At 31.3% G+C, this 24,834-nt stretch overlaps 3 protein-coding genes across 4 annotated transcripts in view; 1 reads left to right on the top strand and 2 right to left on the bottom strand.

Annotated features, from left to right (window-relative positions):
* Nucleotides 1–838: 838 nt before the first annotated feature.
* LOC125056002 (broad-complex core protein isoforms 1/2/3/4/5-like) lies at nt 839–4,143 on the bottom strand. Its single transcript, XM_047658808.1, has 6 exons — nt 3,975–4,143; nt 3,700–3,902; nt 3,400–3,576; nt 2,801–3,118; nt 2,578–2,716; nt 839–2,416 (listed from the first exon to the last, which is right to left on the bottom strand). The coding sequence occupies exons 2-6, from the start codon at nt 3,877–3,879 to the stop codon at nt 1,911–1,913; spliced, it is 1,320 nt and encodes a 439-aa protein (XP_047514764.1). The 5' UTR covers nt 3,880–3,902; nt 3,975–4,143; the 3' UTR covers nt 839–1,910.
* A 390-nt stretch (nt 4,144–4,533) lies between these two features.
* Nucleotides 4,534–24,834, top strand: part of LOC125055891 (nuclear migration protein nudC) — a 41,823-nt gene continuing 21,522 nt past the window's right edge. Inside the window, exons 1-5 of one of the 2 annotated variants that reach the window (XM_047658581.1) lie at nt 4,534–4,685; nt 4,781–4,917; nt 5,017–5,094; nt 5,562–5,781; nt 6,065–6,228. In XM_047658581.1, the coding sequence (XP_047514537.1) occupies nt 4,843–4,917; nt 5,017–5,094; nt 5,562–5,781; nt 6,065–6,228 (537 nt within the window). In that variant the 5' untranslated portion in view covers nt 4,534–4,685; nt 4,781–4,842. The remainder of the gene's footprint in view (nt 4,686–4,780; nt 4,918–5,016; nt 5,095–5,561; nt 5,782–6,064; nt 6,229–24,834) is intronic. The other variant, XM_047658582.1, reaches the window with a different exon arrangement.
* LOC125055892 lies at nt 8,464–24,391 on the bottom strand. Its single transcript, XM_047658583.1, has 4 exons — nt 24,215–24,391; nt 13,280–13,399; nt 10,894–11,245; nt 8,464–9,448 (listed from the first exon to the last, which is right to left on the bottom strand). Exons 1-4 carry the CDS (start codon nt 24,230–24,232, stop codon nt 9,408–9,410), a joined length of 531 nt encoding a protein of 176 aa, XP_047514539.1. The 5' UTR covers nt 24,233–24,391; the 3' UTR covers nt 8,464–9,407.

The following is a 24,834-nucleotide window of genomic DNA, read 5'->3' as shown; positions in this document are numbered from 1 at the left end:
GTCGAATGAGTACTCTATTTACATAAACACATAGACTTGCAGTTTCTGGTGGTAAAACTTAACTTCTATAAGAATCCTGTATCTGAGTTTAGGGTTATAGTGTATTACTTGAAATATGGTTTATTCCGTCGATAAACTTTAAAATAAGTAGGTTATCTACAAATAAAATATATTTATAATAATTCGCCATTAAAACCATAAGCTCAGAATATTAAATACAGATTTACTACCGAAAACTTACATTAAGTGAATGCATTTCCCGCACAATTTTACACAACAGAAATTACTCTTGTATTATTCGGGTAATTTTCACTTAAAGGAGCAGCATTAATTTTACACAACTTATAAATACTGATAATTTCATAAATTAGGTTTATGCCTAAGTTGCTCAATGAACAAACATAATTGTCAAAACACAATAAATTTGCTTAATAATTTCTAATACTGAGAAATCCTACTTTACATAAGATAAATTATAATAATAAATGACATTCATAATATCCATAATTTATATTGGATTAACAAATAATCCAGGTTTTATTGTTGTTGACATAAATTATATGTATGTATAAGTACCACACAATTAGTACCAGGACCAGTTATGCAAATGTATATATGGTGTTAATATGTACAACAAATTTATATAAGAATTATTTTAATTATAAAAATCTATAAATAATAAATATATAAATCATAGATTGCCAAGACATGGTAGGATCCGGGAAATCTATGAAAGTTAACAGTCCTTCCACATAAACAATTCTCTATGATTGGCGCTAGTGTCTTTTGTATTCAAAATAATATTGTTTCTGGTAAAGCTCATGTTGCATAATGCATTCTTGGTACCTATATATAAAAACATGGCAACACTAAAATATATTTATTTATTACTTGATATTCGCCAAAAGTTTGCCACACGAAAAAAAAACTCAGCAGTAATGTTGATCAATGATATGTTTTTTCAGCATCTTTTAATATGACGGACATATTGTGGACGCTTCGCTAATACCTTGAAACATTTGTTAAAATAGTTTTGAACAATAACGTTTAACCACATAACTTTACAGCACCACCATAATGTTTATACTTTAAATTACAAATAAAAGATATTTTATAGCGCCATACAATGTTGGAAATAGTAAGGTGACTTTTGGAAAAAAGTTTGTTCCTTTTACAGAACAGCATTCTGTTTCACGAGCTATATTAATTATTAAAGAATAAATTCAATTCTCAATAAAATTAAACCAAAAGAGATTGATTCTTTCAACTACTTTTTTAACTGATAATGTATAGAGTACAAATTGGCACCATTTATTTATTTACCATTTGTTTATAAGGCACAACAGTATTTCTAATCTAAGTATAATTGAACATTCTATTAAAGTTCAAACCTTTATGCACCAATTAATATATTTTTGTCTAATATGTATAGGAATTTAATATCACTTCACTATAGTCTATTTGAGGAGCTTCATCCAAATTACATTCCGGAGATCATTTAGGACAACATTTAGTAGATCTAAGTTTTGGAAGCCATTCGAGTTTACTTTTAAATTACCTAATTTGTAATAAATATTTAATTTAGAAGGCACTTGGATTAATTTAATATATCATTACATTTGCTAGAATGAATAGAATTATAAAATATTACATGTCAAAATATTAACCTCCTTCTTCAGTTTTTTTGAAGTTGGTCAAATATAAACCTTTTTTTTGCCCAGTATTTTTTGTGATTAAAATGTGCTTAGTTACAGCAAGATATTAAGCATTTTTATTCCTTTTCTGGACAAATTATTAATAAACTATGTCATTAAATTTGTACTAATTTTGTTTGAATTAATTTAAATATACTTTTATCAGACATATTTTTACCATCAAATTGACAGTATCATAAAATGGGTTAGAACCATTTAGTTCCGCTGGCCATGACTTGTCCACATGTGTTCTTTGAATGTTTCACGCATAGTAAACGACCTTGGGCACAAATAGCAACACAGCCTATTAGTAAGATCTGAATGCATTAATCTCACATGATATTTCAAGGCCGATTGATTTGAATATTTCATACCACAGTGTGGGCAGTCCCCACAAATAGCTGCATGATTCGATTGGTGTCCGCTTTGAGAGGTAGAAGCACCAGAATTTAATGGTCCTGACATACCTGCGAGTATCATTAAGGCCTGGGACTGTTCGGAATATGTGTTTTCTTTAGAATCTTGCTCCGACAATAATATTTCTGGCTCATAATCAATATCAGGCTTTGGAGATGGTTTTTCAATTTTAACAACAGCATCATCTATTTTTAATGGACTTTTTTGTGTAAATGTAGTTTCCGAGTTTGATTCCTTTCTGTTGGCATTTTGTACTTCTACGGGCAGTTTTTTCGTGCATGGATCACTTTTGGATGGATTGATTCCTGTTATGCATGGGATTTTTTAGAACATTCAATAGTAACTTACATTTAATATGGACAAATATTGGTGTATTATATATTTGTTATGCTATATATACCATATTTTTAGGTATTCCACATTAAAATTTATTTTGTAAAGTTAATCAAAATCCTAAATACAATACCTGAGAGTAGAGATCTAGCTAGCATGCTGTTTTCATAAGCAGGAAGGCTTTCATCATTATCAGAACTGAATGTAGCAGGATTTGGTGAGCTATTTTCTTCATTCCATTCCGTTTTCACAATTATAGGGCCTTCTTCTGGCTGAAAGTACAAATGTAATAATTATTATGAAATAATACATTTCAGCCAAAGAGTTAAGTTATAAAAAAAATAATGATACCTTACCTGTTGATTCTTTCCATTGCTTACAACTGAAAATTCTTTATCTGCTTTGCGTTCAACAACTTCGGCTCCAAACATTGGGTTGTCTACCTTCAATTGGGAACCATTATTTTTGTTATAAATATCACATGATTCAAGTATCTTGCTTTTCTTGTAATCAAGATTATTCAAGTCATTTGGTTTGTCGGAGGTGCTACTTCTTCGTTTCTTCAGGGCTGGTATTTTTGTTTCCTTGTGAGTTACATTTCCATGAGACTTGGCATATATAGTCAGTTGAGTGTAAAGTTTATTTGTTGCATTTGAGGGTGAGAATTCTTCATTCTGAAATAATATAAATTTAATAAATGCACAAATAACTGTGAATCCCTATAATCCATATTATACTTGTATTTAATAGAGGATTTAATTTTGAACAGCTTAGAAAATAAATACCATTTCTGTATACATATACATGTAAAATGTTAAAATAACTATGGCATCGAAATTTATCAGAAATCTAGCTATTTTGGCACTTGGTATTGAAATGAAAGATCTAATACTTTATTGCAATTGCTACAGTAATGTTATTGCTTTTATTCATGTTATATATTATGTTTTATTACCTGATGGGTTACACCAGTTAAACCTTTTATTTGTAATAATGCTGCTGTATGCAAAAATGAAGACAATTTGCTTTCTTCAATAAATACTTCTCCTTGGTACATGTAAGACAACAAGCTCAGGATGTCATCAGCAGAGACATCTTTCAAAATAATAACAGGATGTTGACATGGGTTCTCCTAAAAAATATATATATTCAAACAGTTGGTCATATAACCCACATAATGCATTGCCAGCCTAATGCATTAGTAATATTATTAGTACAGATAGACGCGAAGGTTATATTCTCCCAAGTCATTCACCTTGAACACATTCCTAAAGTACGGGCTACACGCTGACAGTATTACTTTATGGGCCTTGATATTTCTGCCTTCACAAGTAAGTGTCACATCAACAAGATCCTCAGAGCATTTCAGGGAATCCAGAGCACTTACGATGTTTGTTTGAAAATTATTCCAACGTAAACAAAACTGATCTGCCATTGCTATGTTGTGTTTGCAAAAAGCTGGAAATATAAAAATACAATTCAGTGAATAAAATTCAACTCGAATTACAAAATATTTGTTGAATAACATACCTCTTGAGTCATGTAGTTAGATACTAATACAGTCATTAAGACGTTTTAATTTATTGAAACACGTCTAATTAAAGATTTAGTGGAATTAATAAGAAAACCGTAAATAATATAAATTAAAAATAAAGTGCATGACCTCCAGTGACACAGTCTTCTTTCACTTTTTGCCATGGACTACAAACATTTTACCACAGACTTTAATCACAGAGAAAATTTGTCAGCACCCATATACAAACCAAAAACAAGTCCGAAAAATATTCAATTTATAAAAATTAAGCGTTTTTTTCTAACATCCACATTAAATCATTCGCACACAAAACTTTTAAGTAAACATGGAAATGTTGTAAACAATAACCGAGACAGCGAGTTAAAAATAATAATAACTGTAGTATCTAACTATTTATTGTGTACATATTCCGAAGTGGTATATCTAAATATTTAGTAGAAGTAGATTAGTCACGAGATGGAAATGACTGTTAATACAAAATTCTTAGGTTTTTTCTGTTCAATCCCTGTAACTTCTTTTTTGTCATAATATAATTTACAACTAAAATTTGCCTGGCAGCCCTACTCGTATCACTGTTATCTGTCAGTAGTCTATAATCTGTCTATTGAATTTCCTAAATTCTAGAATCATTCCGATTAGCAATCAAATTGTGAAATAATAAAGCCGGTATTTTCTAAATTGAATATCAGGTAAAATAGTTATAAGAAGTGAGTATTTCATATCTTACCTTAAATAATTCCGTCGAAATAAGGTTTTAATAGGTCTGTTGTGATACCATTAGACATTATCCACATGGTTACAGGTTGTAAACAAAAGAAGGTAAAAGGAGTTTCGTTTGTATTATAAAACACATTTCTCCGTAAAATGACCCACGATCCTGAAAAATTTGATTCCATGCTTCTTGCTATGGCGCAGCAACATGAAGGAGGAGTTAAAGATGTATGTAAATAATTTTAAATAAATAAAAAACTGGTTTCACGCTGTTACACTTAAAACATTATAAAGTTCATGTATTTAATAAGAAACTTTAAATTTCAGTTATTGGATACAATAGTAGGATTTCTAGCAAGAAAAACTGACTTCTTTGTCGGTGGAAAGGAAGGTGAATGGGAAAAGGTATGTTGTATGTATAGCATAAGCACTATCTTGAATGTTGGGTCCTTAAACAATTCTTATAGCAAATTCTAAGCTGCATTTTGGGACATAACCTCCTTAGGTCACTAAATTTCTTATTTATTTTTCTTTAAAGTTAAATAGGGTTTTAACTTTAAAGTGACATCTTCCAAAATTTGATTATTTTTTATTTAAATTATGTATACAGTCAAAATATTATATTATAATAATAATATAACATACACACATACACATATAGTAATAATGACATTGAAGGGACTACTCATATTTGGTTGTAAAAACTGATAGTCGTAACAGTTGATGATGTTGTTATTATGTACCTAATACAATAGAATTCAGCCGCAACATTTGATTTTGTTCAATATAACCAGTATGTATTTCTAAACAATGTTGTCGTAAATGGTTTTGACTGTATTCCCAAATTTATTGATTTAGTTATTTTTTTGTAGGTGGTTAAAGACACATTTTACAAACATTCCGCTAAGGCTAGAGAGGAGAAAGAGAAGATAAAAAGAGATAAACTGGAAGCTGAAAAGAGACTAAAGGAAATACAACAGAAAAAAGAACAAGAACGTCTAGCTAAAGACTTTGAACCAGCTACTGTTACCGAATTAACTGATCAGGAGGCAGAAAATTTACAAAATGACCTAGAAAAAAATAAACAGAGCAGTGAGTATTAACCTGATTATATTAAATAATTTAAAGGACTTTGATCTGTTAAAGCCTTAACAATTTTTTTAAATTTACTAAAGATACAGAGAAAAACTGCTGTATATTTTATTTTAGTTGAGGTAGAGATTTCTACCAATTCTATAACTTTTCTCATGTCTTATACAAGAAAATTAACCACATGAGTCTGGCATAGAAGGCAATGGACTTGTGACATAATCACTTTTCTACATGTTTGACCCGCTAACACTTTTTATGTCTTGCAATACACATTTTTTTGCAGAGGAAGAAGATGGTAGTGGAGATAGTGCATCAAATGATCCAGAAACTTCCACTGTACCGGATGAAGAAGATGATCCCAAAGAAAAGAACAAGTTAAAACCTAATTCTGGCAACGGATGTGACCTAGAAAATTACAGATGGACACAAACATTGGAAGAGGTTGAGGTAAGTTAGCTAATTCTAAAGGCCCTTAAACTCTTTATATATAGGTTGTCATAGAATTGAGGTTCTATGTACCGATGTATGTGACTTAGATATATAATATATTATAGAAAATATTTATGCTAATAATTTATACTCCAATTTGAATAGGTATATATTTCATTTAATTAAAATACCTATTTTCCAAATCGAGTTTTAGGGGCATTTTTAAAATGACAGTTTCCAAAATTAATTATCATTTACAATTATTTTATGTATACTTATTAATATAGTTATTTAATAAATTTAAATAATACCAAATTAATAACGTACACTGGATATGTAGCACTATAAGTTTTTGTGAAAAAAAATATTCTTTTTGAAATTGAATGCCAAATAAGAAAGATGACTACAAAAATACATACTATCATACTCTTATCTTGACTATTTCATGCGGTTACCAGCAATTATGAGCGTATATTATGAACAGCTCCATTTACAATTAACACTACTACCATAAACCTACATAAAATACCAATCAATATAAATAAAATCATAAAATTTACCAAAAAAGTAAAATAAAAACATGTATCCGTGTCTGAATTAGACCTGGGCGGACACATATCTGCATCTGCTGCAATTAATTGCTTTCTTTTAAGCTGTTTAGCAATGTGTATAAATAATAGTAGTTCACCAGAAATTCAACCCAGATTTCAAAGAATTGTATTAAACGGCGTTAGACCAAACTACAGCCAGTATAGGGCTGTTAATTAATTTCTTTATCTTCTCTCTATCTATTATTTCTTATATCTGATAAAGATCTTTAGGGATTGATTTCTTAGATAACAAGGTTATATACTTAATAGGCGTGTTTATTTTAAATATTGTTGCTTCCTAAAGAATTAATATTTTTATTGTAGTTCCTAATAAGGCTGATAGGTGGCGCTTGTATTAAAACATTAAGTAGTGTGTTCAAGGCGTACGTGCTGTCAAAAAACCTTGTGGTGCAAATCGTAACTAACGAGTTCTTTAAATAAGACAATAAGTAAAGATGTTACAACTTGTAGTTGTAATTTTGTATTAATTTAAAAGTTGGTGTTTTTTAAATATATATATCAGAGTTAGATATGTTACATTGTTTTTAATTATGTTACCTACCAGTTACTTGGCACAACATAATTTATAACCAGCATATTCGGGAAATCTAACAAGTCTTAGTCAGGTTATTTCATAATCATGATTTTACGTTGTCTTGTCGAGAAAATGGTGAAAACCTGATTTATATGTAACTCATTTTCATACAAATGAAAAACCTTTTCATTTAAAATGCATTTATTGACAGTATTTTATGATTTGTATGATATTGAAATAATAAATATATATAATCTATTCTTATTATAATTATAAAAATCATAATTTTTACTTAGATTAAAACTAAATATTTTTTAATTCTAAAAAGTAACTCGTTCGCTATGTGATGGTACCATCAACAAAATTATTTTTTCAAATCGTTCAATCATTTCAAACCTTTAACAAAACAAACATTTCTTTTATTATTAGTGTAAGATATACACTAAGTCTACGATTTTTCAATATATCAAGATTGATTTTATACGCCGATCGCCTCCATGGCTTTCTGATTCTGTTGTTATTCGTCCAATAAATATTATCTAATTTCTAAACAAAATTTAATTTATTGTTTGAAGAAGGTCCATAAGCCCCTTAGGAAGAGGAAGCGATTACTAATTAATTCTCTAAAATTACGAAACAATATAACCTAATAACTATCGCACTGGGAATCGAACACTTAGTGCTCGCGTTTTCACTTTTGCCTTTGCGACTTAAAGACTAGAGGATATGGTTGAAATAAATAAAAAAACCTTACGTATTATCGTGTTTAATTATCACAGATTATAAATTAAGAAATATCTTTAACTGGGGCATACAAGTTAATTTCTAATAAATTGTGCTAAATATTTACATTGATTATTTTTCCGACCCAAATATCGGCCAATAGAATTGCACCATTCGACGTCACGTGGTACAACCTACATGGTATTATACTGAAAATTTTTTGTGAAAATTTTCTCTGGTCGTTGCTTCAAGAAAAGTATTAAGTAGTTGTTTTATTCATTATGAAATTCTTATTTGTTAACTGTACATTTCGTCTCATGGTGTAATTGTATTGGCCGACATTTGGGTCGGAAAAATAATCCCCCGAATACCACACGAGCTTCAAAATTATCGGGCATGTGATAACACTAATTCAATATTCACTGGCATTTTGCTAGAAGTGTTAAATTATTACATTCCTTCCTAATTCTTCTGCGTTATACACTTTGTATTGTGAATTTAATATAATCTATAGTAATGCGTATAAGAAACTGATTTACGATAATATACGTTATATTTATCGAAACAGTTGCTTATAGTATTAAAATATACTTTTTAAACTTCCTGATACATTTCACCTTTATGTACAAACGTGATAACATTGCTTCGCCGGATCTAACTAGGGCCACCGTGTATGTGACCCGTAGCTGCAGTCGAAGTTTAAATTCCTTGAAATAGTGTTTCTAAAACACATATTTAATTTTCGATTTGATTATAGTACAATTTATTTTTTAATTTCTACTATTCATTTATTAACATAGTAAATATAATCACAGTTATCTGCTTTTAATAATTTACTTAACTAGAATGTGATTTGAGCACTGAATTGTTCTAAATACCAGTTACTAGACCTAACTAATTATTGCACTAATTTATTCAACTCTAATTACACAATCGTATTTAAGATCGCATCCATGCGATAAAAACCGAGATAGATTTCTAATTATACTTATACATAAAACATCCAGGTGTATTTAATCATGAAAATGTTATTCTTAAATCTGATATTTCAAATGACCAAGGTCCATTTATTATGCTGAAAGGTGTTTGGGAAAGGTAAAACTAATGTCTTTATAAACGTGCCATCGAGAGTGTTTTGTCATTTCAAAAGACAAAATAGCTTCCTGAAGTGATTTTATAAAAGCTTTAGTACGTCTATGTGGCCGATGTCAATATAATTGAATGCTTAATTAAAGCATCAAAATACAATTTCCATTAATTTATGAAATTTCCAGTAATTACTTATATAATAGCCTCACTATTATAAATAACTATAACTAATTCGTCGATTGAATGCTTTCTAACCGTCTCTAAGAATATTTGTACATTCCGGTTTCTCTTCGCATTCGCACTGAAACAAAAAAAAAAATGTTAATTGCAACTGCAGATATGTCGGTTCAAGTTCTGACGTAAAATACAATTACGCCACGGCCTACGATATATATAAGGTTAGCCTCGAAAGAAGTTTTTAATTTAATCATAAATATTATATTTAAAAGGCGATGATATTATGATTACGTAATAAATTTTTTTACGTAGTGAAAGTCAAAAGTCAAAATAATTATTCATATAGGTAAGGAAGCGTTCAAATATTACGTAACGCAATTTTTGGAGATTATTGACCCCCTCCCATGTATCTCGCCGTAACGTTTTTCAGTACCCTAGTACAGTACTGTACTCAAGTATAGTAAAACGTTTCGTGACCACCTTGTGCCTCTTTAGTTACTATTATGTGGTGTAATTCGAAAATAATATTAACAATAACGCGAAATTCAATCCGCGTCCCGCATCGTAACGTTTTACAAAAGGACCGTAATACTTGAACGCTCCCTAACACAATGTCTTAAGTGTAGAACGTCAAAAAAGAAATATACATTAAATGCTTCTTCTGCCAGATCTCAAATCAAGGGCGTACGAGAACTGGCAATAAAAGTGATCTCAAAGTAGTTAGAAGAAAGTCCCTCCCGAGATAGTTAAAATGCGACTAACCGGGTTTTATTTAACTATCGTTAACAGTTAAATGCTCATGCCTTAACGCTAATATCATTCAAGGGTGTGTTAACCATGTTCGCCCCACCTTTATGATTATAATTGAAATACATGGTATTACCTAAGTTCATGTCTATTTGTCAAGGTTGTTATTGGCATGTAACATAATTCCTTCACCTTTTGGATAGAAATCGCTCAGTGAACAAACATTTGCATTCGAAAGAAATGCTAAGATTGTTGAACTAAATATTGTTAAACGTTGGGAAGTACTTTGTAATCTTGGTGTTGTGAGAAGATATCGTCGTTGTAGAATGATAACCTCGTATGTCAAAAAACTGTTTATTTTTAATTGTTAGTCTCTTATGTTATATAACTGTTTTATGTTATTAATAAATAAGTCCCTACTTCATGATTACCATCTAAACCTATAGACAAAAACACATAAGAATATTTTAAGGAACATTGACGAAATGTAACATACAAGGGTATCATTCTACAGCGACGATTTGCTTGTCCTTATTAATAAATGTACTGGTTTCTCTTAGCTATGAAATAATCTTATGGTACTTTGCAAAATAAGTTCTTCAGGCTTGTAAGTTTTTGAATAAGGCTGTAATACTTGACTGTTCAATCCTATCCTTTAGCTATTAAACTATGATGACTTTGGTATGGTGCAAAAGTCTGAATAAGATTTAATTTATAATACTGAAGCTACTGTGAATTTTTTGGCGTTGGAGTCGTTATATGTATAGAATCGTGATAAAAATCTAAATTATTCATGCAATATCAAACTCAGTGCATACTTACTTTCGACAAAGCATATAGCAGCCAATATACAAGCAGAGAACAGAATCGTCATACAAATGACTAGGACTGTTATCTGATGGGATTGGTTGCAGCAGCAGGTTTTTGGCTCCTTCGTCGGTCGATGTTTCGTAAAACCATTCACAACTGTAAAGTGGGTGGAGCTGGCTAGTGATGTTGAATCTTGTTCCGGTATGGACCCACGTTTGACGTCCTTCCATAATGTATCGACACTTTCTTCTGGGATCGATACTACGTTGGTAAAGGCAGGTCGTGGTACCTGCTCGTAGTTTTGATTACCATTCAATTGTACTAAGTGTGCAGCTGTTAGAAGAAGTGATCCGGATGAGACGCTCTGTAAAGTATATAGTAATGTTAATAATGATAGAATCGAAGACTGGTATGTTTACAGCTTTCATTTTCATTTAACTTGACATAGTTAGAATGTTTTGTAATGTTTATTTTCTAAGTGGCACAAGTAAAGAGGTAACATTTAATTATGAGAAATGAATGTGCAAATTACTCTCATCTCTAATGAATCTCTCTCAAAGCTTTATGCCGCATTTACATTCAGCCGTAGTGAGCAGGGAAGTGGGCAGGACGAGTGTGTAAACGCGATACTTTAATACATATATCGCGTTCCCTGCTCACTACGGCTGAATGTAAAACTGGTATTACTCTCATGACCATATCACAAGTGATGCAAAAGATTTATTTTCTTTCGATTTATAAACGAGTGTTTGGTTCGACTGGATCGTAGACCATTGGATAATAAAACAAATGGTGCGTGTACTTATGTACTCGCGTAAGAAGTTATACTTCTTTGGCATTATTAAAAATAGTTTTTGATTGCATGGAAAAGGAGTCATTATAGTCAATAAAGTTCAGTTTACATTTGAAAAATTAAATAAATAAATATTTATTATTATTCTCTTACATTAAGTGTAACATAAATTCTATTATTATTCGAATGTTGTTTTTAAATTATGTCCAATGCCGTAGCATTTCCGTGGGCAACTTCATACTGATAATTTTGTGTCACGGTGCGCGCGCATCGTAAAATTTCACTCTCATCAATTTTTGATAACGCGCCTAAAGAACTTCAAAAATCAATATTAAATGTGTCGTTAAATTTATATAAATCTTTATTATATATTGTTTAACGATTATATTATTTACATAACTCGACCTTTCGAGTTCTTTTCAGCATGCGTGGTCTGCGAGAGACTGTCGACAGAGTCCGAGAGTGTTGAAATAAATTTGTTCCAAGTCCCATTAATCTTTTGTATCAATAAATTGGGAAAAAATACAATTATAAATGACGTTTTTTTAAGAGCTACCTATAATTTTCGATGTTTAATGAATACATAATCGAATCGTAATCGGCATTTTGGCAACCTAAATAGAAATGTTATAATGCCTCTCCAAGGCTTCTTGCATCAGTATTATAACAGTAGATGATGAACATTACATAATATGATCTTTATATCCGCGTTCGTTTATCTATATCCGGATTGTTTTCATCGTTAAAGATAATTATACGTGAACTTTGAAACAATATAGATGGATTAGATAATTTATTATATAGCTATAGTCCGAAATGTAAAGTACATCTGACTTTGATTTTTATAATTCCGAGGGGATAATGCATTTTTAAAGCCGGTAAATTTGTATATTTATGCGTTGAGAGCTGTGTTGGCCTAGTGGCTTCAGCGTGCGACTCTCATCCCTGAGGTCGTAGGATAGATCCCCGGTTTTGCGTGGACTTTCTATGTGCGCATTTAACATTCGAAAACCGGCTTGCCTTAGATACAAAAAGTGGACGGCGTGTGTCAGGCACAGGAGGCTGATTACCTACTTGCCTATTTAATTGACTAAAGATCATGAAACAGATACAGACCTGATAAGTTTGTAGCGTCACTGATATTTTTTTTCTCATCAATTGCCTTGCGTTACATTCAATCGAAGTGTTAGAGTAAGCCAAGATTTGCTTAAATGAACAGGGGTTTGTTATTACTATTTCGGATATGGCGATTCTTCCAAGACTTTTTACAAAAAGGTTTATTATTGAAATCACTTTTAAATTAATGACGGAAATATAAACAAAAGAGTGACATTTAAAAAAGTATGTAAAATTTTGCAAAGCGGCACGAAGCTGATAAGGATTTTATACAAAAAGGTTATTTCAATAATACTTTAAATTCTCATGAATTGTCTTTGAATTTCCGAAGTACTAGGTACTAATATCGGATCGCTTTTAATGAAATAGTCTAGTCCCTTTTAAAATGTATTTTACAGAACTTTGATGTCTTGCTTGGTCACGTAAGATTCATAGTAAGACTTATGTCATTTATTTTAAAACAAATTAATGATTTAATTGGAGACTTACGTGTGTGCTGTGATTACTAGAAGAGCCTTGGCTGGAGGCGGAGCCGCCTCTAGAGCGGGAATCATTGATACTGCCCGCACTAGATAAAGACGGCCTCGGTATGTGCCAGTTCGTTGTAATCTGAAATTTGCATTAGTTTTGATTTAAGGTCTGTCCAAGGATATACTGGCATTGGTTTAGCGAAGTTTATTCTCATTAAAAACATACATGTCACTTCATTGAGAAACATAAAATATTAAAAACATAGTAAGTTAAATATATCACGGTAGATGTATCTATATGATTAGTGTTATGCCAGCTACATGTGGGATTCAAGTTAAATTTAATGCATTTGTATTTGTTTATGTGAATTTTTACACTAAAATGCATTGTTTATACAGCTGCCTAATGTTTACAAGTCTTCTGTCACTTCTTTAATTTCATCTCTGCCAAATTGAAGCAAGTTTTTGCGGGAATCTAATGCACTGTAGCGTGTTTTAAATGATTTATATGGGGCTTCAGCTATCGAAAAAAGGTCTGAAGGTGACCCGAATGACAAACAAGACAAAGCTGTAAAAAACTTATATTTCTGCCTGTGTCATTAACTGTGTTTTAGTTTGACCTTCAAGTCTTAACTGTTGAAGATTTTATTTGAAAATTATTATAAAATTTACGTTTCAATACATGCGTATGCTCATACTTGAATTATAAGATCACGGTTCTTCATTCAATTGTCAACCCTAATACCATTTAACAGTAGACATAATAGAGACGACAATTGTGTAACGGTTTAGGCTCCGTGAGACAGAATTTCGTAGAAATATTACAAATTTCTTATGAATTTCTCAGTCGTGATTTACGCTGTGATGTTTCATGAATTTCATTTTTAGGTCAAGTCGTCCGATTGATTTTGTCAGACAATATTCAAGGTTCGCGATCTCTTTATCTTTGCCGGCCTCCGGCGCAGATACAATTTTAGTTGTTTTTGCTCTCATGGACTCGTAAACCTTTGTTCTGTTGATAAGATGATGGATAGACCTTTAAGGCGTGTACGTTTATGGTAAATGATTTTGGTACCTTGTAGATTATTATTACGCGAGTATTTGAGTTAGCAAGGCATGTTTTAACAAAAATATTTGGTTACCTAAAACATCACAAGAATTTCTTTAAAATATTTCACTGCTGAATTCGAAATGGTTCTTATATCACAAGAACATTTGCAAAGATTAATATACTAGATTTAGCGAACCTATTAAATACACTTACACAAAAACACGATTTTAGCCAAACGCGTTTTGTTTAATATATAGAATTTTATATCAACTTTATTGTGTGTATATTTTAAAAATATTTATTTATTAGGCTTAAAATGTATATTGAAATTAATAGAATGCAATTACAATGAGGATATCCTGCGAGTTTTTGTTTGCAAATAACCGGTTGTGATCTGTGCGATTGTACTTTGTGCAAAGCCTTAAACTTTCGCTATTCAAACTTTAGAACAAGTGTCTCGCCTAGTTTAAGCGAGCTTGCGCTCGAAGTAAATTGGTTAAAAGAGTACGACGATGCAATTTAATAATTGATTAAGAAAAAATTAAGTGATATTTTTTTTATTGTTAACCTTATTAGGTACATCATATTTGTGTTAGATGAATAACACGTGTCAATCGATGTCGTTCAAATACGTTATTCCGTATTTCGAGAATCAAATAATTTGTAGGATTTGTGAACTAGACATTTTCCAAAGATAACAAGCAGAGAAGAGTTATACCTAAAAATCTTTCTTTAATTTATGAAGAGCAGCTTGCTATTCGTGTTGGCTTGAGCGTGCTCTCATCCCTAAGTATGCTTGAACCCCGTCTCTGCACCAATGCACTTTTCATTAATACATTTATCACGCGTATGGTGAAGGAAAACATTGTAAGGAATGCTGGTTGCATTTCAGATCCAAAAAGTCGACGGCGCGTGGCAGCCACAGAAGGCTTATATTGATTATTAGTATCTAAAAGCAAATGATCACGAAGATATCTTACTTGTGTATTTTTAATTATTTATTGATTCGATACTTTGATGCATTTGAAGCGTTTATGTTTTATTATCAATGCATAATGCATTAAGTACTTCTATTGGCACGTGATTGTTGGCGGATGTCTGTCTAGGCCTGATAAATTTAGTTACACACGTGGCTGTAACACGTTGGAGATTCTCGTCTTAGTAAATATGTAATTATCTGCTACACGTGTTAATTGGTATGTGCTCGGAACTCGTACAATTCCTATGTTTCTATGGCAAACAATTCCCTAATAGAATCCTATGGCTAAAAGTCATGTAGAGCTAATCCGCGTAATTAAACCGATATAGAATAAATCGAACTCAATACCGGATTTTCTACAGAACATATTAGTTTATGCTTAGATTGGGAGCGTTAATTTTGATGATAATAATATCAAAATCCCTCAACAAAGATGTTGGTTACCAAAAAAGTCTAGTAGGCCACGTTATGCATAAAAATCGAATCATGTCTAAATACACTGTTCTACGCTTCTTGCTATAAAGCTTTTATAGATAAGGCAGAGTTTTTGAGTTGTTAACACAGCAATTGTTAGAATTATTTTTTTTTTTATGTATAATGTGAGGGTATATCCTAAAAATGTGAGTCACCTTTTTTAAAAGAATGACGGTACTACATACGTAACAACATAGAATAAGTATGTATTTTTATTATACCTTGGGTTATAACTACATTATACGGTAAAGTGTATTTAGATTAAAACACCGGTTATAAATTACGCAATGAAATCTTAACGAATCTAATTGCATGTAACTCGTCTACGCCTCTGCCAATAACGGTTATTGTGATCACGGTACATTACATCATACAAACAAACCTACTTTGACAAGTTGGTAAAGCAGTCCGATTGCAAAGACACCGACTGGCTCAATCCCGTCGGGTCTAATAAATTAAGTAAGGCGGTTGATGGAGTGGTTTTAATGTTGAAATATAAACCTGCGTTACTATAGGGAGATAAAGTCGACTCTAACTTAGCTCCTATGACTCTTGATTACGTTTAAACGTATTGGATTTTGGGTGTATTATATCGCAAAGAGACTCTGAAGCTTACCCTAAGAGGCTTTTAAAACGTACCAAAAAACGACGTCTTTAAAAACGTAACTTTACAACGCCTGGTATTTATTTATTTATAAGTTCTAAAACAAACGTGTATGCGTGAAATTATACAGAAAAGTATGCCATTACAAATTGTACACACATACACATGAAATATATTAGAAGATAAGCAAGCTAGCAAGAAGGAAAATTTAGCAAACAACCACAAAATAAAATAGAAACTAAATGAAAACTTTATTAAGAGAATGGAACGAAGGAACTATAGGATTGCAAAGAAGGGAAGATAAGTATGAGTATTAAAGTTAAATATTTTATATTAAAACTAGATCAATGAAGTCACGTCGTAGTTTTAGAGTATCTAAATTGAAATAGTCCAAACGAGCCTCGTCCGTTTGGAATAGACAACGCGTGTAGACATATTGCAGGTGTCTATGAGTTAAGCACTTTAACACAACCAAAATAACTGAACAGTTACAAATGTAAGCGGATTGAGCTTCCCATGCTCTTGTTGAGTGATTTCCAAAAAAAATGCGAAGAATTGCGATATTTTTTGAATTTAGAATGTTATCCATTTAATGAAAATGTTTGATTGTTTTAATAATTCTTAACGATATAATTCAAGAGTAAAAATTTACTGAGGATGTAGACTTAGGTAACATTAGTTTTTTAATATGTAATGACGATTGCTTTCCGTCCCACAAACATTTATGCAATGCTGCCATATAGTGAATGTTACGTAATGTTATTATAAGACTTGGGAGTTCAGTTACTAACTCTTAACTAACCTAGTATCTAATAACGAAGAATAAATACTTATGTAAAAGATGTTTTCAAAGGCTTATCAACCTTTTTCAATAGTCAAAAGTCAAATCATTTATTTCAATTAGACCTCCTAAAATGGTACTTTTGAACGTTAAATAAAATATTAAGATGATTCTAGTTGCCCCCTTCCAAAAGGTAGTTTCGTGTGGAGAAGAATGGACATAGAACTCCACTCTTACTCTTTTAAAATAGGGTTTACAATATTTTGTATACATTAGTTAAATAATTATAAGTGAAGACAATGTACTCAAAGAATAAAACTACTATACTAAAATAGGCACAATTTTCGCCGTTTGCGAAGATATTTAAAAGAATTTTTAAATATCTTCTAGTAGCCTCAAGTATGTACCTACTTGCTAGCGACGACCATTGTTTTCAATCCAGCAATTTTTTTTTATAATATTAAAAGGATACCCGGATCAATGCGAATTGGGCTTAATATTTCAAACTATCGGCAATCGTTGACACAGTTTATGTAAAATTTCAATTCATGTCAAAACTTACCAAAACAATATTGTTTGTCCAAAATTAATGACTAAATAAATTTTATTACCTATCCCAAAAAGGTACCCACGCCAGACTTTCCTTCTACTTTTCCGACGAAGTTTACTCGGTGGTCCTTTATACCGCGTATATGTTAATGAACACAAGTTAGGGATAGATATATCTTGTCCACTTTCCATGTCGCAGTTTCAACGTATTATTCTTAGCTTACAAAATGAAACTAGTACGTTAAACTTTTACGTATTTTTCAATCATATTTGTTTTTTTGTAAAAGGTCCTTTACGTTTCTGTAAGGAAGATTTTTACCTATGTAGGCCCTGTTAGCTGACCAATAAATAAATTGTTTGCGTTAGAAATCCTAAAGCAGGTTCTCAAAACAATGCTTGTTACAATTACCATGATAATCGGTTAACGAGCTAGTCTGGCCTCTTTTAGGAGAAAGCGTGCTGCAAATTCTCGGAACACTTTCGGTGATGCAAATGTCACAATGCCTTTTGATTTTGACGACCTCATATTTAATTCGTACTTCGTGTTTATTCTAAGAATGAAAGTGTGAATTGAAAATTATCAATAATAAAACAGCAACGAGAAAGTTCTTTGATTGATTTTTCATTCCTTTTGTAAAAGGGTTTTACCACATACGCTCTATATACAAGCGTAATGATACGCAAGTCGCGTGCGCCACGTTATACCATTTGTTCGTATATAGGCATTTCAACAATGCAATTGCAAGGCGACACAAGTAGTTTCAATCATCGTTTATAAGCGTCATGAGGACATAACATATTGTTCACGCTGGTCACAAACTATGCTTATGGTCGTCCTTGAACTCAATTTATGCTAACAGGAATCATGTCAATGCAAATCACTAGCTCGACTGACAATGAAGATGATCTAGCCTCGTTATAAATTTTAATTTTATAGAAATATGCGCGTGCACAGATTTTATTTCGACTTCGCCTTCTGGCCGAGGTCTAGATGATCTTGAATTATGGATGCGAACAATGAATAAACATTAAAACGGATGTTCTTACATCATTTTATGGAGATGAAAATAATTGTTTTGTTTTTTGTACGTGAACGTCATAATCAATTAGCCGCTAATAGCACGTACGTTATTGAGTGGGATGATTAGAAAAAGTGGCCGTGATGGGTTGGGAACTCATCCGGATTCTTACGAATAGTGATGTCATGCTTTGACGTATTCAATCTCCTGTTATGTTTATCGATCTGTTTTAATACTCTGTAGTTTATATTGTGACGAGTTTCTTACGTTGAATTTGTCGCCAAAATCTAAATGTATTAATCTGTGGCCATAGGTCAGAATATGATAAATGCTATTTCATTACTTTACAGGACAAGCAATTAAATTATTAAGAAATCTTGAAGGCGCTATTAAAATATGAAACACTCGATATATGAATGAATGTATCACTTAATACTATACCATCTTGTTCAGACAAGATGGTATAGTAGTAACTGATTCCTCATTAGAAAAGTCCTCGGGATTCTCGTTCTACTGGGGTTTAATTAATTTAAGAATGATTTCAGTAAAAACCGTTTGCCAGGATACAAAATTCAATGTATGCATAGTAACTATATCAAGTGACAAGGAAGCAAAAGTTCCATTGTGTACTTATCTAATATAGCTAGTTGTTTTCGAGTATCAAATTGTATACAAAAACATTTTGCCTTGACGGATTGAAATCTTTTTCAAATAGAACAACGTTTCCTGGCTATCATGTTAACTGGTTGATAAATACCAACATGTGTCAATTAAGACTAAGGTCGCGTCGTCGTTATTTTTATGTAATTTAAAATTATTATATAGATGACAAAACGGAAGTTTTGGGAGGGACTCTAGACGAGACAGGTAAAGGAAAATTTTCGCGTAATATCGTGTTTTAATAGCGAAAATAGTCTGTAACCAATATTATCAGATTATTATGCATTTAGATTCGTAAAAACGTAAAAAACTATCAAATAAAGATGGAATAAACAAAAATAATAGATAAAAATACATTGTTTTTAATCGTATCTCTGAGACGGCTACCTGTAGGTCAAGGCTAGGAAGAATGTTGTTAACCATACATTAAACAAAATATTTAAATTTTCATGCAAATTTTTTAATCCGGAAATCCTAAGATTTTATGATTGCCGGATTTTTAAACGTGACTGATTTTATAATTCATCAACTTATTCTCTTTAAACCATTTAAATACTTATGAATAACCGTTCTAGCTCCATACAAAGAATGTGAAAAATAATTTGCGAAATTCATGCTGTGCCCTTCTTTTAAACCTGTTTTTGACGATATAAACCTACGTTCCAAATTCCGACTACCCTACTGTGCCACATAAGCCATTTTAATATTTAAGTTCTTTCAAAACCACCGTTGTCAAGGAGACGTCAAGTAAACGAAGATAAAAAAAAAACAATTAGTTCAATTGTTTTTTTTTTTTCGTTTGCCTGATCATATATTGTTATATTATTATAACTTTGAATTTAGAATTTTATTAATGAAATAAAATTCCATTTAGAAAGAAGAAATTACAGTCTAAGATATTATTTAGAAGAATACGTATTAATGTTTGAATATAATCCTTTTCATTTTTCTATACTAATATTATAAGTAGGAAAGATTTGTATTTTTAAATTTGTGTATGTTTCTAACAAATCGACCCAACAACTATTTTAAACATTCTTTCACCATTACAATGCTAAATTACTCCAAGGCAACGCTAAATCTATTCCATGTTTTAAATACCCAGCCGTCCAAAGCTGGGAATAAATACGCTTCCTAGACATTTCTAAATGAAACACATAATAATTATAAAACATACCAAAATGTTAATGATATTATCGATATTTGACAATGTTATATAAATAAATGTTAATGATGTTGTGAATCACTAGAAATATTTGTCCCAAAACTCAATGACCTTTGAGTTGTGTCGTCACATCTGTCATTGACGTGCAAAATTTCGTAATGTCAAAAACTCTGTGGTTCCGATCATTTCAAAGTTTAATTGAGACGTTTTTATTTAAAAGGTTTTAGCTCTTAAAGTTTTCTAACGAGGACATCGTGAAGCTTTTTTGTTAGGGTTAAACCTAATTACATCACATCACGGATTTGTTTCGGGACATCCGTCTCAAAGTAATGAATGCGAAACGTAAGTGTACAAAAGTTTTAGATTACTCATTTGAGATTGTCAATTGTTTTTTTTTGAAAATAGAGTTGCAATGTGTGTAGAAGAACAGTGTTCCAAACCTTTTTTGTGCCCCACCTTAGCCTTACTAAAATTCTTATGCCCCCAATGTAACATACATAAATTTAACTAGGGAATTGTGAACGAAAAACAGTAAATACATTTTTTTAAACATAAATAACTGAAATAAAAAAATCCAAATAATTTAAAAAAATTTTCGATTCCGCCTTAGAAGTTCGCAACTTCATCTACGATGTTATTTTGGATATCTAAATCGTTTAAGCAGCTATAGTATTGTAGCTGGCATTTATAATACTAGTACTATTTGTTCTGGTTTTAAAAGCAAGATTAACCATAAATTATAGACACGGAACATTCAACAAACTCATTGAGCAATAGCTAATCTCTAGCATGATTCATTCTCTGCCCACCTGGCTGCAACACTGCAGTTCCTAATTTTTTAACGTTGTTATTATATTGACAAGGACAAATCTTTGAATAAAATAAGCGATAAATCAGTGTTATTGACATGGTCTTACATAAACCGCGTTAGTTCACGGTCACAAGGTAAATTCGCACTAAGGTTAGCATATCTTCTTTATTTTAGATAGATATCTGTGTACTTCATAAATTGTCGAATTTCTAGTAAGATCCACTGGTCCAAAAATTATATTTACGATTTTTTTTAAGACGGTCTGGTCTATTCCTTTGACTGCAAGGAACCTACTGAGTAGTTTAAAGTATGAATGACGAACCCAAAACAACCTATATAATGTCATAAAGGGAGGTTTCTGACGCATTTGCGTGTTGTACCCACGAGAATGTAAGTGCGTGCTCCTGTTTCACCATGCCTCCTGCTGATAGAGGACAAATCTTTGCTTTCAATTTCAACATTGTGTAATGGTTGCAGCTCCTTACAAATGTAAAACAAAAATCTTGGCGATTAAAAAGAGTGGCGGAGAGTTTATTGCCAGTTCTTCTCTTCGGTTCTACGCCCTTGATTTGAGAACTGGCAGTTAATGTAAAATTAGAAGCATTTAATGTATATTTCTTTTTTGACGTTCATAAGTGTACATTGTGTTACCTATATGAATAAATTATTTTTGACTTTTGCATTAAGTAAATTAGTAATTTTATTAAGTAACCGAAGAGTTACTATGTAACATATAATTAATACAAAATATGACTAAAGATTATTTATTGCAAATGATTCATTGGACTTTGAAAGATTTCATAATATAGGCATTGACATCGTTTGGGAAATGCCAAGTTGTGTTTTCTGAAAAGATTAGCAAATTGTCAAGTAACATACAATAAATTGTCAATAAATTTTTTTATTGAGAATTTTAAAGTGTAATAGTAAAATTTTATTTTTAAGTTACTAGATTTATTTACTATACTTTAATTTATATAAATTAGTATTTTTCAATTTTCTATTCAGTTATTCAGAATCTACTGATACCAATTGTTTAGACATACAGGTTTCATAATATTTATATTAGAAAGGATATATTATTAAGGATATACATTTTTATCTTAGAGACGAAATATCAAGGAGATTCTAAAGTTCATAAAACTCGACTTTGTCGCTAGTATTGTAAATGAGCTTTATCTAAGAAGCTCCAACTTATTAGCTTTCTGTATTTGGACTTGAGTAATTAAAATTCCATTGGCTAATCGGGACTTTGAGGTTTCATTTAAAGGATATAAGGGCAATGCCCTGGATGTGCTAAGTCCGGGTGTAGTGAAATGTGAAGGCCGCGCGTCGTGCCTCCAGTCCCTGCACCAATTATTTCGGCTTTAACAAGCGTTTTGTTCGAACTATCACTTATAACATTACTTCAGTCTTCAATGTCAAAAGTATGAGCTTATTTTAATGACTATATAGATATATACGGGTTATTGTAGAATTTTGGATTGTTTTAAGTATTTTACGTAGACGAGGACGCCTGCATTTCATTTTTTTTTTAAAGAATAGTGCAAGTGTAGGTTATGCAAATATTTTTCGATCCCAAATTTTTTTCGGAAATATGTTATGATTTTTAAGCAAATTAAAAAGACTAAGGAAATGTTGATGTTAAATTCTCCTTAGTTCTATTAATAACAGCATTGGTATGTAGACGACTAATATAAATAAAATAAATTTAAATACATTCTGGTAAACAAGAGACGGATATAATAAAATTTGATAGCGACGCCAAAATTCTTAGATTGTTGCTCATTCCGGTATTCAAATAAATACATATATGGTATGTGTTGCTGGGTGCACGGTGATGTTAGTCATGTGATATTAAGTTATTCAATTTTATGTTCTAATTTTAAATTATAATACAGTGGTACCCTTCATGCGGCATTAACCGTCGTGTATACAAGCAGGTGATTTTGTGGCTTTTTTTATATAAGCTATGTTGTTGTCTCGCTTTTATTTGCGTATATAGAAAGAAAAATCTGGGGGTCACAACCCCCAGATTTTTCTTTCTAGAAGAAAGCTAGCTTTGAAGAAATCGTCGTTTTCAATTAATATAGCCGTCTTTTGTTTTCCTAAAACATTTTTTATCTGTACAAAAATTCTGACCCGTATCGTCTTCATCCATAATCACGTCGGTCTATAGAAAACTATAATAAGGTTTTTTATTTGAGCAAAAAGTAAACGAACAACAGAAAGCTATTATATTTGCACTTAAGCCAATTAAGTTGAGGAATTTTGAGCTTGCCAATTAAGGTAATTTGCAAATCATGTTCATAACCAATGAGTTTTTTAGTGCGGATTCATCATATTTCATAGTTTATTATTAAATTAAATGTTTTTAACTTTCAATTTACGAATTAGTAGTTATTTTAACTTGCATATCAAGTTTTAGTACTAAAATTTACTTATTGTTTTTATAATTAAGCAGGAAGGAACGGAGCGACATTTTTACTTATAAATGGTTAGAATTAATAGTAAAAAATATATAAAGTGAATAAATTATCCGTTAAAGTTTTATGTTAATTATAGATAGGTATATCCGTATCTTAGTTAGGTTACTGTGTGATATTTATGCTAAACTTAATGATGGATTTAACACATTTGGACTTTATATGCAAAATTCATTAAAAAAAAGTTAAAATTAATAAAAAATCCAAATTTTACAACAATGATCATTTACTTATGTATTACCCGAATAATTACCACCACCATTATTATATAGTTCATAAAATACATCAGGTAAAGATTCTCAGTAGCATTATTTTTTAGGTTCACCTGATTTTGGACTATTTGTTTAAATCGATTTTAAATAGGTTATAACTTACCGCTCTGTTCACATCCATTGTTTATTTACATGCGAGTACTGATAAGCTTGTCACTACGTCACAACACTAAAAACCACATATCAAATCGCCGAGTAACTCTCTCGCCCTCTCCGTGGCCGGCGTCAAACGCTCGTTCCAAGCGGCAAAGCGACTAGAGCTGAACTGAGTGTGTTGCAATACCGACCAAGGTTTATATATCGACTTGCATATTACCGGTTTAAGAAGTCATTTTTAAGATTTTTGCAAAATTAATAGAATTGGTCTCTATTTATTGAGATCGGTGTAAACAGTCAAGTTTTTAGGCGCTACATTAGGATCACTTCACTATTCGGTGACCAGTGAATTTTACTAGAAAAAACAAACGAATGTCGTAAAGTTTGTCTTATTGATGTAATATTTACTAAGTTCTCTCGTAAGAATTGCGACGACGAACTGACTAGATAACCATCAATAGTCTCTCAATAATGAGATCTACGCTTTTCTTTTCGAGAAGTAACAGAGAAATAGCAACAATTTTAAGAAGTCCGTATTTCTTATACAGTTACAGACTCAATTGAAGATTTTAAAATAAGCAAAATTTTAAACCATTTGATTAGGTTTTGTTCGCCGCTGATTGGAGT

The sequence above is a fragment of the Pieris napi genome, chromosome 14 (assembly GCF_905475465.1).
Source record: "Pieris napi chromosome 14, ilPieNapi1.2, whole genome shotgun sequence".
In the NCBI taxonomy this organism is placed as follows: Eukaryota; Metazoa; Arthropoda; class Insecta; order Lepidoptera; family Pieridae; genus Pieris; species Pieris napi.
This window is presented reverse-complemented; position numbering and strand designations above follow the sequence as displayed.